The sequence below is a fragment of the Pseudopodoces humilis genome, chromosome 9 (assembly GCF_049639895.1).
Source record: "Pseudopodoces humilis isolate 2021_Gansu_Grassland_sample_001 chromosome 9, ASM4963989v1, whole genome shotgun sequence".
In the NCBI taxonomy this organism is placed as follows: domain Eukaryota; kingdom Metazoa; phylum Chordata; class Aves; order Passeriformes; family Paridae; genus Pseudopodoces; species Pseudopodoces humilis.
In genome coordinates, this window is record NC_142208.1 from 32,254,412 (window position 1) to 32,270,456 (window position 16,045).

At 39.7% G+C, this 16,045-nt stretch overlaps 1 protein-coding gene across 2 annotated transcripts; it reads left to right on the top strand.

Moving 5' to 3' along the window:
* Positions 1 to 51: 51 nt before the first annotated feature.
* ACADSB (acyl-CoA dehydrogenase short/branched chain) lies at positions 52 to 15,354 on the top strand. 2 transcript variants are annotated; one of them, XM_005528862.3, is made up of 11 exons: positions 52 to 121; positions 3,888 to 4,047; positions 4,315 to 4,415; positions 4,884 to 5,090; positions 5,524 to 5,694; positions 6,163 to 6,288; positions 6,656 to 6,748; positions 8,796 to 8,885; positions 10,379 to 10,516; positions 11,320 to 11,419; positions 12,111 to 15,354. In XM_005528862.3, the coding sequence occupies exons 1-11, from the start codon at positions 80 to 82 to the stop codon at positions 12,179 to 12,181; spliced, it is 1,299 nt and encodes a 432-aa protein (XP_005528919.2). In that variant the 5' UTR covers positions 52 to 79; the 3' UTR covers positions 12,182 to 15,354. The 2 variants fall into 2 exon arrangements, with proteins under 2 accessions (XP_005528919.2, XP_087916006.1); XM_088059880.1 differs by lacking the exon at positions 52 to 121 and adding an exon at positions 520 to 652.
* The last annotated feature ends 691 nt before the right edge of the window (positions 15,355 to 16,045 follow it).

Genomic DNA, 16,045 nt, shown 5'->3' on the forward strand with positions numbered 1-16,045 from the left:
TGTTGTCTCTGACGTCACCTGGACGGAGATTCTGACGTCACGTGGGCGGTGGTCCTGACGTCACGGGGCGGGCACTAAAATGGCGGCGGCAGCGGGAGCTTGGCTCAGGGGCTGTGCGAAGGTGACGCTTCAGGGCGGGACGGGGTGAATGGGGGCACGGCAGAGCTACACCGAGTTCTGCTGCGCTCCCGAGCCTGCTGGTGTCGGGTGCGGGTGCCAGCGGTGGGGCCGCGAGCTGTCGGGCTGCAGGGGCAGCTCTGCGAGGCCCTGGGGGGTGATGGGGGAAAGTCCTTTTCTCTTTCTGCCCTGTGAATGTGTGTGTGGAGGGGCGGTGTTGGGCAAGTCCGTACTAAGAAAAGTTCTTGCGAGTCTTAGAAATGGTTGCGGGGAGGCAGCACCGTCCTGGCAACAGAGGCGCTTTGAGGTCTCCTTCAGTTCTGTATCAGGCAAAGCCGATCAAAGCTGATCAAAGCTGATCAAAGCCGATCAAAGCTGATCAAAGCTGATCTCAGCCCACAGGGGGCTGGCACTGCCCAGGCTCCCCAGGGAATGGGCACGGCCCCGAGGCTGTCGGAGCTCCGGGAGTTCGGGTAACACTTCCAGGGATGCCCAGGTGGGATTGTTGGGGCCAGGAGCTGCACTGGAGGATCCTGTGAGTCCCTTTAAATTCGGAATATTCTTTGTTTTTCTCGACACGCTTGTGGCACTGGAGGTGTGATCAAGACATGCAGAGACCCCGTGTTTTTGCCACACGTGCCTTGGCTGTGCACGGGACCTTCTCATGCAGCTCATGGGTGTGTTGTGGTTCTGGAAATAAATTGAAATAAAGAAAAGCAACCCCAGAAATGAAAGCAAGCTTCCCATTGGGAAGCTGCTCTGCTGGGAAATAAGAGCTGTGTGGAAACCAGCTGGGATGTATACTGGAGTATACATCCATATACGTACAGAATTCACCAAGGCAAGCAAAGTGAGCTGAGGAAAACATTGCTTTGGGTTTGGTTTTTTTTTTTTCTGTTTGTATCTTAATGCTCCTGCCAGGTACAGCATTAAAACCTTGTTTAAGATTGTAAAACAAACAGGAGGAAGCCAAGAGAACCGATCTTTTAAAGAGATGAGGTGGAAGTAAGAATTGAGATAAACAGAAAAATCAATGTTATCAGCAACCAAATCTCAAAAACAAGTTTTGAGTAGGGCAAGCAGTCCAAATCAGGTAGGAGCATAAATCACTACCTACAGAGGAAAAGCAGGAAAAAAAAGCAGGGAAGCAGCATCCAAGGATTTAAGTAATGCACATTCTCTTTAAATAACTGCTTGAAATTAGTGATACTACATGGCCTCTAAGAAAAAAAAAAGTCCACAATATTGTAGTGACATTGATTATTTATTTAGTTTTTAAATCTAAATGTTGAGCTAAAACAATTTCTACACTGGGCTATTATTCCCCTATGAGTTGCTACTCTTCGTGTGGCTGTTACCAGCTTTAATCCCATCCTTTGGATGCATCCCACTGGTTCTAAAACTTTCCAAGGACCTTTTTAGGAATATTCCTTTGCTCCTGCAGCACTGTTTCAGCCATGTCTCAAACAAATATGTGCCAAAGCATGGTTGATCAATGTCTGAACCTTTGTTTCCTCTGCTGGGGTAGAATACTTTTCCCTGCCACTCTCAGGGAAAGTGATGGGAAGGAGGGAAAGCCTGGGATGATTTCAGGAGGGGTAATCCCAGATTGCTGTGAGGGTGGGGAGGCCCTGGCACAGATTTCCCAGGGACTCAATCTCTGACCACCCCATCCCTGGAAGTGTCCAAGGCCAGGCTGGATGGGGTTTGGAGCAGCCTGGGATAGTGGAAGGTGTCCCTGCCCATGGCAGGGGGTGGCACTAGATGGGCTTTAAGGTCTCTTCCAACCCAGACTACTCTATGATTTTATGCTTTATATTCCCATTGATTCACCTTATTTATGCCACCATGGAGGAAAACCTCTTTTCTTTGTACTCAGAAATGAAGTAGTGGAAGGAGCAGGAAGCCTGTGTGGTTTGTAGCCCTGTCACTGCTCAGAAAGCAGCATGGAGTTAAATAGAAATGTGCATGATTATACTTAGGTTTTTCCTTCCCACACCTTGCCAAGGACAGACTTGCGCAGGTGGATGTTTGCACACCTGGGTGTCAGGTGATCCCAGCATGGCTACGTGTTCTGCAAATAATCCATTCCTGGCTGACTGCTTCCAGAACATGGTTGCCTGGGGTTTAATCTCTATTCAAACAATGTTTTCTTTATTCTGTGAAGAACCATAGTGACTCCATTAACTCCATCATCATTTGAAAGTGTTGAAGCTATTGCTGACCATCCAAAAAAATTCAGAATTTAGCCCAGCTCACCAGTAGTTGTTTTATGTCACCAGGGGTATTGAATGTGAATAAACACTGAATGTTCACAGCAATATTTATCTTCTCTGTTACCACTTCTGGCTGTTTGTTGTTGTTGGTTTTTATTTTATACACAGCTGTTTGTGCCAAAATCAGAGTTTCCTTATCACAGTAGACTTTTGCTTGTTGTCTCCAAGAGTTCATCGATGTGTTTTACATCAGTTCTTCAGCCAGGGAGATGACAAGTGTTGAAAGCCAACATGAAAGAGGGGGAATTATTAGAAGGATCAAAGGAATTTTTACTTCCTGACCCCAGAGTTTCTGCTGTTTTTTGAGGAATGCTGCCATCACAATGTGTGTTGTGGAATTGCCCTGTGTTCTGGGAGCTAAACAGGCGCCTGCTTAGGGAACAGCCAGTCTGTTCCTCACTCTGGGGTTAAGAGTGAATGCTGCCAAAAATGTGTGTCGGCAGACATGTGTTTTCATATACTTTATGGCACAGCTGTATCTCTCCTGGGGGTTTCTGTCAGCAGTTGTCATGGTGAGATATTTGTGTCTCCACACTTGAGACTGGCATAGCAAAAGTGACAGAAATCTGTAGCGAAGATCAGATCTGTGGACATCAGCCCCAGAGTGGGCTGGATTTGGGGAGCTGTGAGAGCAGAACCATTGTTCTGTCCTGCTGATTTTGAGTCAAACTGCTGCTTTTCAGGAATACATTTTAGCTACTGCTGGCCCATTACTTTTTGAGCCAGATCCTTTATGTCAGCTTCCTTTAAAAAACTAAGAAATTATTCTGTGTTTGGAAAGCATATTTGCCTTCATACCAAACTTACCTTTCTAAACCCTGCTAGGAGATAATTAAGTCTTTGAACACAAAAGATTTTAGGTCCCTGGGAGACAAAGCTGTCACATTATGTATGTCCTGATAATCATTGTGTATAGCTTCTTCCCAAAAGCCACTGTTCTGTTTATTTTTGTGACTTTTGCCACATATGCTTAATACTGTTCCCCATAGTAAAATGCTCAGCCTCTGCTCTTTTGATTGGATAGCCAGTGCTTCTTGAAATCATTGTTGTATATTGTGGATAAATGGGGAGCATAAGCATAAATCACTTTGTTCCTTCCCATGCTTTTAAAATAAATCAACCAAATAAGACACATTAATTATTAGTTACACTATCAACAAAAAATCATTATAAAAATAAATACTGTCAGCAGAGTTGCAGAGAGTGCTGCAAACATTAGAATTGACTAAAAAAAAAGGTTGTTTATACTTTATAGGATTACCTTGTGTTAGTAAACTTCCAGAAAGAAAACTGGAAGTAATTAAAAGACGTTTCTTTTAGGACACAGGGGAGGGGGAGGTTATATTTTCTCCAAAGCTTTCAAGCTGAACATTAGATGCAAGTTTTATCTCCTCATCGTTTACTAAATAAAAGCACTGTATATGATATGAAGTTGTATGTTGCTGTCTGCATACAGATCTAACTGTTTGCATGTTCTGTGTTTGTTGCTAACAGCTGAGAAGACACATGCCAACACACTTGGCTCCTTGGAGGGTTTCTCCCTGTGTTTTTAGATCTTCCAAATCAGAACTTAAGCCAAACATAGCCAGTGATGGTCTTGTCTGTGCTCCACTTCAAACATTCACCGAAGAGGAGGCCATGCTCAAAGACATGGGTAGCTATTATCTCTGTTGTTAAAATTCAGAAATGTTTTAAGTAGAAGGGATATTTTCGCTTAAAATTTTGTTTTAATTATTTCTAGTCAAATATTGAGATTTTTTTGGGGAGTTGTGCTTTACACCTCGCATTACTTGGGCTGCTTACTTTTCTGGGAGAGCCAGAACACGTGCACAACCTGTCATAAACACCACATTCCTGTTATACTGATCCCCAAGGAGACTGTTGGAATATTTACACATTTTCTTTCTTCTCTTCATTACAGTGACCAAATTTGCCCAGGAACGAGTTGCGCCTTTTGTGCAAAAAATGGACGAGAATGCAAAAATGGAAGACTCCGTTGTACAGGGATTGTTTGAGCAAGGGGTCTGCACTCTTTTACCTAATCTTTTATTTGGAAAGTAATATCATTTTATGAATCTCTATCTGTGCCTTGTTCATATTTTTAGATGAAAAGATTGAGGGATATAATTCAAATGACCTAATGAATCATTAAAAATTTTGGAGTTGTCGATCACATGACAACTTTCTTTACAACATTATCACTATTCATCTTTTACTGTAATTTTTTTTCCATCTCCCCCATACCACATACTTCACCTTATCTTTTAGTTCCTTGTCTTCCCTCCCTCACTTTTTTTTTTTAGTTGGATAAGCATAATTGGATGCTGGAAAGGTCATGACTTCAGGTGCTGATGGAGGAGAGAATCAGGAGTCCTCTGTGCCTTGAGGACTTACATTGCCAACATGCTGGTGTTCATTCCTTGATTCAGTTTTAGCCTTTCCAGCTATCAGGACCAGCAAATTTATATATTTGCACCTTTTCCATTTCAGCTGATGAGTATTGAGCTTGGGGAAGAATATGGAGGAACTGGAGCTTCATTTTTTTCAATCATATTGGCAGTGGAAGAATTGGCCAAAGTTGATCCAGCTGTGGCTCTTGTGTGTGAACTCCAAAACACTCTAACAAATAAGTTGTTTACCACCTATGGAACAGAAGAACAAAAGAGGACTTACCTGCCCAGGGTATCTAAAGACACAGTGAGTCAAAGTCTTACTTAACTATTAAAACTATATTTTTTTTCAGTAATGTTAGAGGGATTTTTTTTTCAGTGACTAATGTGTGTCTGCAGCTCTGGAAAATATGTGTTGAACTTTCTGGTTAGAGCTGAGATCTGTGGTGATATAGATACATCCTGTCATCAGTAGCTGAGAGGTAAAAGTGGAAGGGCACTTATTAGTTTCATTAAAATTTAATTTACTGTGGAAAAGAACTGTAAAGCAGTTGACTTTGAGAGATGTGTAATTACACAGTGTTTCTATTCTTAATCTCCACAGCTGAAGCTCAGTTACTTTAATGCAATAGGTTAAAATGTTTGAATTTAAGAGACTTGTGCTGGATTATAAGTATTTTCCTTGTAGGATTTATTTATATTTGTGAAAATTATATTGGCTTTTTCCCTTCCCTTGACAGCTAGGGAGTTTCTGTCTTTCGGAGGCTGGGTCTGGCAGTGATGCTTTTTCCTTGAAGACTCGAGCTGAAAAGAAAGGAGACTACTACATTATCAATGGCTCAAAGACGTGGATTAGCTTAGCAGAAGATGCAGGAGTTTTCTTTGTCATGGCAAATACAGACCCATCCTTAGTAAGTTGCTACAGAATTCTTGCATTTCAGTGACAGTTGCTGATACATGAAACTGGATTTTATATTAATAATCTGATGGTAGAGGTTAATACTCTGTGCACCTTCTCCTAGCTGACTGCAAACCTTTAAAAATATTTCCCAACAAAACTTGAGAACTTGGTGAGCAATTTAATAAATTCCTCCAACCAGGGCAAATAAAAATGTCAGGGTCATGGTTGCTTAGATGGAGAGCAGAGCACTGGTGGTGTTCTGAGTAACAGGACTAGATTTTTCCAACCTTTCTGAGTTAGCTGGCAAGTTCCTGCTGCTAAAAGGCAAAATGGAAAACTAGAAAGTATTCTATAGTAAAGTATGTCCAGGAAAAAATGGCACAGCTGAATAGGCAAGTATCAGGTTTGTCCCTAATCTGTAGATTTTGAGGGATATTAGTATGAAAACCAGTTTTTGTTTGTTTTTAATTCCCCCCAGGGATACAGAGGAATTACATGCTTCATAGTGGATCGCAACACAGAGGGGCTTCACGTGGGGAAAAAGGAGGACAAGCTGGGAATCCGAGCATCTTCCACCTGCCCAGTCACCTTTGACAACGTGAAGGTATTGTAAGTTCAGCTATTGAAGCATAATTTGTGCACAACTGCAACCTGATTACACATAAGGAAGGAATATTAACTAAATTCCCTATTTTTTTCCCTTAGACACACTGATTGTTGGGCATATTTTAACGTTTTCCTCCCACACAAGTCTAGAGAGGGGTTGGATTTCTTAAATTTTGATGTTTTTCTCAATTGTCAGTTTATAGCCATGTGAATCTGGGAATGCTCTATTCAGTTATCCTAGGAATCAAATTGTGGTTTATGTCTAATGCCTTCACTTTTGAGGAGCAATTGATAAAACTTGTGAACCCTTTCAGTACTTGCAAAGCAGAATAGAGCAGGAATAATTGGGTGGTTTTATTTTTTAGGTTCCTGAGAGCAATATCCTGGGACAAGTTGGACAAGGCTATAAATACGCCATTGGAATGCTCAATACTGGCAGGATAGGGATTGCTGCCCAGGTGGGTGATTTGCTTTATTACTGAGCACAGCCAGGATATAATTTGAGTTTGGACTGAAATTTGTGGAATATTTAAAGCAGTTTAGAAAATACTTTATTAAAAGCTCAATTGCCACTAGATGTCACTGTTCCTGTAGCAAAGTCACGGTGAAGATGGGAACATCTGCCAGTGGGAAAATTCTCCTGGAGTGACATAAGTAACAGACTTAAAAAAACATTAAATGGCAATTAGCTCATCTTTGGTCGTTAACTTTTTGATACTGAATCATGTCCACATTCTTGTTTTCCACTATGAAAATTTATTTTACAAAGAAAACTAACTTTGGAAATTCAGTGAACACACTGAAATGTATAATATTAATGCTTCCAGCTGGGATTGTATGGGGCGTGCAAATGTAACCTAGTGTTAACTGATGTTTTCCCAACAACTTATTTTTAAAAATCAACTTATTTTTAAAATTAATGTTTTCTCTAGCAGATCCAGTTCATTGTTGTGTTTGAAAATTGCACTGTATGGCATCTTAAGGGAAAATATTTACTGACCTTGAAATTATTTCAAAATATTATATTTTGCTGTAGTCAGTTTGGATGTCAGAATGCTGCTGATCTCAGTGGAAATCAGGTTCAGCTGCAGAATAAAATAACTTGTGAAAAGTTTTTATATTTTTAATTTACTTTTGAAAGTCATCTTTTCTTTGTTTATTGTGCCGTATTTCTGTACTACCAGTCTTCTTTATCTTTTGCCTTGGTTTGCATACAGAGCAGAAGAAATGATCTTCATGAAGCTGAGATTTTCCACATGGCAGTACACTGTGCTGATAATTGGGCTGGCTTTTCAGTCATTTCTAAAGATTACCTCTGATTAAACTTGGTCTGATATGGCATTTAAAAAGGGCTGTGGGCCCCATTGTTCCCAGAGATATAAATAATATAAAGGCTCTGGCAGTAAAATACATGGTCTGGATTTTACTCTTAATTACTCCAAGTTACACCTTAATTAAAAGTTAAGGTCAGGTAGTTGTTATATCTTAGTTACTGCTTTCTTGGCACCTTCAAATTAAGAGAAATGGACTTGACAAGAACAGCAGCTCTAAAGCCCTGTGGTATTGAGTTTAGTTTTGCAGCAGTAATCGTTTTAAAAGATAATGAAGATCTTATAAAATGTAATTGTGGCTTTGAAAACAGTTTCAGATGGTTTTAGTGCAAGGCAGCTGCAATATTATTACAGGTGCTGAAGTTGATGTGCTTCGTCCTTATAATTTCTATAAGGAGATGACAAATCTGGTAATGGGGCTGATTAGCAGCAGACTGCAATATTTTCTTTTATTGTTTTCCTATGTATCAGTTTTTTGCTGTTCTACATCATTAAAGGCAGTTTTTCTCAGCTGCCTGATGTGACATTCTACTGCTTGTGCCTTTGTGGAAAGACAAAATTGATCTAAATTCTTGTACAATTGTTCTGCAGAGTTGGAAGATAGTGCAAGAACTGTTATCTCTGCTTCCACTCCACTAAGTTTCTAACTTCTGAAATAAATTGCTAATTCTGGCAGTCTGGTGTCCTCTAGAAAATGAGAAATTATTTTGATTATGAAAATAGTTTTGATTAATAATTCAGATTATTTTTCCTTTAATAGGGTAATGTAGATCTATAGATCTTCAGTTTACGGTCATTTTCTTATGCAATTATGAATTTTCCAAAAGAAAACTACTTAATATTTTTGCAATTGCAGTTGACCCATAAGTTTTGCTCAAAAAATGAGTGGTAGTGTATTCACAAATACTTGCCTATGGTAAAAAATGGGCATGTAATAGATTTTTTTTTCCTCAAACTTTTCTTTATTATAACTCACCTCAGTTTGTCAGATAGCTGTAAAATTCTGGCTCCTAGAATTCTCTATAGAAGTTTTAGCAATATCTAGGTAGGAAGAAAACAACTTTTCTCTTGGATATCAATCTGCCTGACCAGAAAATGACCAATTATTATCATCTCCATTAGGTGCATTCAAAGAATCCATTTTTTCTGACCATATCCTTATTTTTCCTCGCAGATGTTGGGACTGGCCCAGGGGTGTTTTGACCGTACAGTTCCCTACACAAAGGAGAGAGTCCAGTTTGGGAAAAGCGTGTTTGATTTCCAGGTACTTGTTAATGGGCACATGGGATGTTTCCTCCAGGAAAGAATAGTGACCACAAAAAAAGAGTAAAATTAGTATTATGATTTGCATAATTCACGTTCCACTTCATGTCTTGTCTTTCTTCCTCAATATTTGAGAAGAATTTAAAAAAAAAATTCTGGATGAACGTTCATCTGCCACTTAAGATCCATCAATTCAGTGCTGTGTGCCTATGCAAGTGCCACACAAATAACTGAAAAATGAAAAATATTAACATAGTCCTTTTGCTTGATAACTCATCTTTGAAAATAATCCACATGGAACTCCCTTCTGGTTTTAATATCACATTATACTGAATGTGCTCAGGTTTTTATACCCTTTCATGAGGTGTAGGGGAAGGGCTTTTTCTGGAGACACTAGAAATGATAAAAAGATGAGGAAAACTGATTGAATTATTAGATTTCCTGTGTTGTACAAAGACATTTAGTTTTCATTATAATATCTGTTTCTTACAGCAAAAAGGACTCTTTGTTGCAAAAATGATGTATAGTTTAATAAGGGAGCTACATAATTGTAATTACTATAGTAATTTTCTTGTTAAAAGAAACCTACATCTCAGCTGAAGAGAAGGAACATTAGCACTACTCATAATTTATGCAAATTTTAGGAAGCACTCATAGATACCTAGGAAATGATTGGAACTACGTCTTTTGAATGGGAAATGGAATTTATAATTGCCAAATCATTTTGGTATTTTTGACCTGCCTATATATTTCTGCAGATCTGAGGGAATGGTGTTAATGTTCTAATAAGATGAAAGATTTCATTGTGTTTTAGACTACTAAATGTTCATTTTCAATGATCATAATATTTGGGTGTTCTTAAATAAACCCATTCTTCTGTAATACCATTCAGATATGAGCTCCATCACCTCTTTCCTTCCCCTTGAATCCATTCCTCAGTTGTGTCCTCTGTACCTTTAAGCTGCTTCTTAATCTTGTCTTGTGCCTCTGGGACAAAGAAAGGAGTTGTCACCTTGCTAGTTCTCCACTTTATTCAAGAAATATTTGTTTACAAGTCTTCCTTGGTTAAGCTCATTAGGGAGTCAAACCTGATTTTGTCTCAGTGAACAGCTGCAAATGCAAACGCAGCTCTGACTTCCTCATGCCTTTGTAATCCTGAGGAGGATGCTAAGATGGAGATAAAATTTTCCTTTATATTCCTGGGTTTGAATAGGTAACCCTCTCTCCAGCCAGTCAGGCAAAAGGAACCCCAGGGCTCCTGAATCCAAGGACAGAAAAGGGGAAAATGGGACTGCAGTTCCTGGAAGCACTTGAGTGTCCCAGGAGTTTTCCCAGCCTCTGGCGATAAACACAGAAGGAACAGGGAATTACTTCCCACCTGGATTTCACATTTTTATTTTAGAGTGCAGGTCCGTTCCGTGGTGAGCAGAGTGGCTGTTGCTGGTTGCTCCAGTGGGGCTGTGGCTCTGTCTGAGTGCTGTGGTGCTGTTGCAGGGGATGCAGCACCAGATTGCCCAGGTGGCCACGCAGCTGGAGGCGGCCAGGCTGCTGACCTACAACGCGGCACGGCTGGCAGAGACAGGCAGGCCGGCCATCAAGGAGGCCAGCATGGCCAAATACTTCACTGCTGAGGTACCTGCAGCTCCCTCACTTCTTCATTCCACTGCTGAAGCTGCTGAAGCTGCTTCTGTTACCCACTCTGTAACTCCTAATTCATCTTTGCTGTGAAATCTCTGCATGTACTTTTATCTCGTATGCCACATCCTTAGAGGTGTTCAAGGCCAAGTCAGATGGGGCTTGGAGCAACCTGGGCTAGGGGAGGGTGTCCCTGCCCATTGCAGCAGGGTTGGAATGAGATGAGTTTTAAGATCCCCTCCAGCCCAAACATTCTGTGTTTCTCAGTCCAACGCACAGAATCTAAAGTAAGTCACCAATGAATAAGCTGCTCATGCCCCTAAATAAAATTTTTAAAACCAACCAGCAACACTAAAAGAGGAAAGTGAATTAATATTTTCACTTATCTAGAAAGATTTAATTTTCTCAGAAATCTTATTGTGGCATGAGAAATGGCACTGTAAAGAGTTCATTTGTGACCATTTCAGCTCTGCTGGTCACATCTGTGAGTCTTAAAATGACTCAAAACTAGATGACTTCTCCCTCTTTGTAATTGCTGTGTTGGATACCACTGCTGGACTTTTGTACAGGGCAGCATAGAAACTGTTGCTGTAACAATTAGTAAACTCCTGATGTCCTCTGATTTGTTGTTTTTATTCTAAAATGGCTTGCTGAAGGTGAATACCAAAACACGCATCCTTCTTTCTTCTTGTTCTAGTCACTGCTTTATTCCCTGTTTTGCTAATAATTAGGTACAAAGTTTAAGTTTCACCACCATTGCCATGAAGTTGAATGCTGTAACTCTGAAACTCTCTCCGTAGGTTGCAACACTGACAACCAGTAAATGCATTGAATGGATGGGAGGTGTTGGATTCACCAAAAATTACCCAATAGAGAAGTACTACCGTGACTGCAAGATAGGTGAGTGACACTTTCTTACCAAGTATCTCTTGGAGCTTTAGTGCTGTTAAAGTTTGAGGGAGAAGGGCTGGCTTTTTTTCTCAGGATGTTTTTTGCCTGAGACTTGTATCAACACTAATTCAAAGGCTCAGATATAAAACTTTAGGTATAAATGTATGTACATGCAAGGCTAGTTAAAATATTTCATTAGATACCAACAAAATGCAGACACAAATGCTGTGTCCCATTCTGTTAAGAAAATTTCTGTAAAAAGAAATAAAATAATTGAAAATACCTCAATTGTCTTTAAGATCTGAATCCATATGGAGTTTTCTTTTCAAGGATTTCTTGTTTATCAGGATAATCCTTGGACACAACAGTTTGATATTTTTAACAATATTCTCCTTTGGTTTTCATTTATAATAGCATTTTGAACTTCCTCATTTTTGTTGGCTATTTAGGAATTGCTTTTCAGGAAAATGTCTTTGCATTATGTGGTGCCAGCCAGAAAAGTGCTTTAATTGTTACAGGCAATAAAATATGAACGCTTATAATACTATATAACTAATTACAGTGGTGTGCTAGCACTCACACAGTAAAGCTTCATTTCATAATTGTAAGGGTTCTAACTGGACTTTAGGATGATATTTTGGTCTCTCTTCATAAATTCACTGTGTTCTTTTGGTTTTTTTTTATTTTCTTCTGATTTTAGGTACGATATATGAAGGAACTTCAAATATCCAGTTGAGCACAATTGCAAAATTCTTAGCACAGGAGTACTGAAACCATAAGGACTTTCTTGACGGTATATGAAAATTATTTCCCTGAACACTGATTGTGAATTTATTTATAATTGCAGAAGGCATTGATGACATCATAAATAAGAATACATCATCACAGTGAATTCATAGGGAAAACCACGAATTCCCCATTTCAGGAGAGTGAGTAATTCATGTGAAACCATGAATTCCACATTCAAATCCAAACTTCTTTCTGCCTGAGAGACTTCCCAGCAGTGGATTTAGCTCCCTTAGGTCATGCCAGCAGTTCATCTCCACTTGGAGACTTCGAAGTTAAAAACAAAGGAATCCAAATCCCTGGCATTCCTGATAATCCACCTGGGAGAAGGGAACTCTCCACGTGCAGCAGAGCTGATGTGTGGCGTGGAGCTGCAGTTGGGATGTGCTGCCTGCATTAGCATGGGGTGCAAAGAGAGGGAAGTGGTGGTTTCCTCTCTCCCAGGTGGAGTGATGTCTGTGGAGCTGCTGTAATTGGAGTCATTTTTATAGCAGCCTTCAGTGTGTTCTTAAGGATATCTTTGTAATTAAGCCCTTGCAGCCCCAATTTGTACTCCTGAAAGGCGGATAATATCCACCTCCCTTCTCAGCTGTTAAGGGTTTTAATCTAAGAGCCTATTTATAGTTCTCCTTTCATAAAAGGTTGAGTTGAAATCTTTCTGAAATGGGGTTAAAAAAGCTCTAGTAGTTCTGCAAAAGGACAGATAGAAGCTGGATAATGGGAGTGTGTGATACTACCTCACAGTGGCCTTTCCACATTCAATGCATTTCACAAACTTTAAAGGGAGGTACTGTTAAACTGTTACAACTGTTAAAGCCTAGAATTCCTTGCTTCTGGAACTTAGTGGTTCTCTAGCACAGTATTTTCCTTTTTTAAGAGAGAAAAAAGGGGCAGGGGGTTGGGAAGTATTTGGTTTTTTTTATTTGTCTCTGTTTACTCTAAAATTAGACATTTTATTTACAGCAGAAACCTCTTCAGTGCTGGAGAGCTAATTAACTAATAATCAAGAGACAGGAAGCTTAATATATGAAAAATCATCCTAATTGCTGTAATTGGCAATCTGTTTCAAGTGTTTTGGGGAGGGAAGGATTGGTTTTCTGGTTTTGGCTGACTTGGAAGAATCTCATTTTTAAAGCTTGCCTTTCACTGATGATTCACTCTGAGTGGAGCTTAGAATGTTATAGGCTGAGACTCCCAGAGGATTTCCTAGCAAAACCAGGGCAAGTGACACTTAACAAGTGGGATTTGTAAAACAAGCAGTGCCTTAGACAAAGAAACAAGCAAGGATGAAAAGCACTATTAAAAAGTTCTCTGACTTCAAAGGGAAGTAACTGCTTTAGTGAATTAATCCCTCTGTATACACGCTTTGCCTGTTAATGGGCAAAGAATTATTGTGGTGATTATCCTTATGCCAGTAAAAAAGCCCCTCCCATATCAGTTTGAGCAAGAGCTTTGAGATTTTCAAAAATACAAGAGTAGGAAGGTAGACTAGATGGTTTCTGAAGTTTTCTTCTAGCAATATTATTATTAATTATTATCATTATTAATACATTTCAGATTTGCTTGCAGGCTTTCTTTCAGCTGAATTAAAGCAGCTGGGGAAATTTAGATTAGAATTAAAACTACAGACCACAACATTTAACTACAGTTATTCCGCTCAACACAGTCTATTTGTGAATCTAAAATAATCATAACCACACTGCAAAATGCTTGAGTTAATACTGATCACCGTGTCCTTGGCTGCTGAGTTTTAATCTGCTTTGCTCACGTGAGTGTCCACAGAAAACAGGGTTTAGTTTTGGTTTTATGATCTCCTGGTTTGAGACACTCTCAGCTTGGCATCTGCAGTTTTGTGTGAGGCTGAGGACTGGCAATACTTAACTGATTCAATACAGTGCCAGAAGCAAACCCTTTGTGGAGGAAAGTGCAGAGCTCTTTGAAGGACTGTTAAGGGCTGGATATCCAGGATTATGTAAAAAGACTCTCTCTTTGTGTAGAATCGTGTCAGGTATCAATTTGAAAAAATAACCAGGAGAAAATGAGATGAATGTGATTCCTCACAGTCTGATATGGGATGCCTGAGTCCAGGAAACAACCTGAACATCCTCATCAGCTATTCAACAGGAGCTGACGAGCCTTTTTTCTCAATAAAGAAAGGTCAAGCCTTTAACTAATGTTACAGCTGTAAATATTTAACGTCTTTGTTATTTATGCTGTATTTTGTACAGAGTTTTGAAAGAAATAAATCATGTATTGTATTTGTATACAAAATTCTGTGGAGGAATATGTGCGCAAATCAATTACAACCCCTGAGTAACTTTCCTTGTTGTTTTAAGAGGACAGGTACCTGTGTGGGGATCATTGCCTACTCTGGATACTGATTCTGTGGAGAGTTAACTTAGAGAGTCACAGGATGGTTTGGGATGGAAGGGACCTTAAAGCCCATCCAGTGCCACCCCTGCCATGGATAGGGACACCTTCCCCTGTCCCTGGCTGCTCCAAGCCCCATCCAGCCTTGCATTATTTCCTCCCCTCAAGCCTGATTCCATTGCTGCTCTGAGCTCAGATGTTTGGTTAGGAATGAGAAGTGCTGTGCTGTTGTCCAGGAGCTGTTCAGAGTTGCCTGTGCTCCCCAGCCCTTGTTCTGGTTTGGGACAGGCATTTGTGGGAGGTCATAAATGGCAATTCTGCGTTGGGCACTGTGGGCACAGGCTGCAGAGCTGGTGTGGGCAATGCTCAAAGCCTCAGTATGAGGCTTTCTGAGCTTTTAAGCTGCTTTATGTACTCAATATGTATTTTTAAGTGTTTTTTACCTTTTTATGCTCTTAGTCCATCCAGTCTGTTCTGGAACAACAACTTCAGTATCAAATGTTGCATATGAGCTTTCCTGAAGAAAAGACATATATTGAGAATGTATTAAAAAGTGCCTGAATTTAATTTTTGACTTGATCATATGCTAATCTTGTGTATCAGTTCATGGTTCTCTAATAATCTGTCATTTAAAATTGATACCAGATCTTGCAGGTTTTCTACCAGGGGAGAATGACACTGTCAATGTCAGGTGTCTCTAGTTCTGTTCTGGTTGGTGATCAAAGCAGATTTCCACTGAAGGGTTTCATCACTACTTGGGAAATACTCAAATACAACGTTTTATATCATCTTTTCTATGCTGTTGTTCTTTCTTTCATATTTTCTTTTCCCCATGTAAAGATTGTGTTAGAAAAGGCTTACATGAACTACAGAGTTATTGTTCTTTAGGAGCCTTTTGCTGTGTAAAGACTTTTCTAATTAACATGTTATTGCATTTCCACTTGAAAATCTTCTGGTGAGAGACACATTTCAAGTTCTTCTACCAAGCTAAGCTCACTTGGAAGCCCAGTCTGCTTTGAAAGCAGCTGTCTGACTTCCCTGAGCTGGTGCTGGATACACAAAAAGCTGAAGAAATGCTTTTCCTCAGCCCCCAGAATGTATTCACGGTAACTAGAAATAACCAGTGTGTTTCCTAATAGCTTGTTTAATGTTCATAGGAACATGCATTGTATGCTGTAACATTTTTTTTCTGGTGAAATATTTAGAAATATAAATCAAAAATATGTGCAGTCTCACTAGACAGTAATAGCATTTTTATATATTTTGTCTTTCGAGATCATTTGGATTTACATCTTTCTGAAACTATTCTCTCTCAGTAACTGTAGAGCTGCTAACATTGAAGGACTTAGACAAACTAAAAACAAGTTTTTAGTGACTTTTTTAGTGAGGATAAAGAGGGGCTGTTTGATGCCTTCAGTCAGGAATATTCAGCCAAGTCTCAAGCAATGACAGGATCATTTTCTGATCCGCCTTCTCATC

Excerpts from the sequence above, each read along its gene's own strand:
- ACADSB (XM_005528862.3), top strand. The coding sequence starts at position 80 with ATGGCGGCGGCAGCGGGAGCTTGGCTCAGGGGCTGTGCGAAG. Across the intron at positions 8,886-10,378 it reads AAAGCGTGTTTGATTTCCAG|GGGATGCAGCACCAGATTGC; the intron begins GTACTTGTTAAT and ends GTGCTGTTGCAG. Across the intron at positions 11,420-12,110 it reads CTACCGTGACTGCAAGATAG|GTACGATATATGAAGGAACT; the intron begins GTGAGTGACACT and ends TTCTGATTTTAG.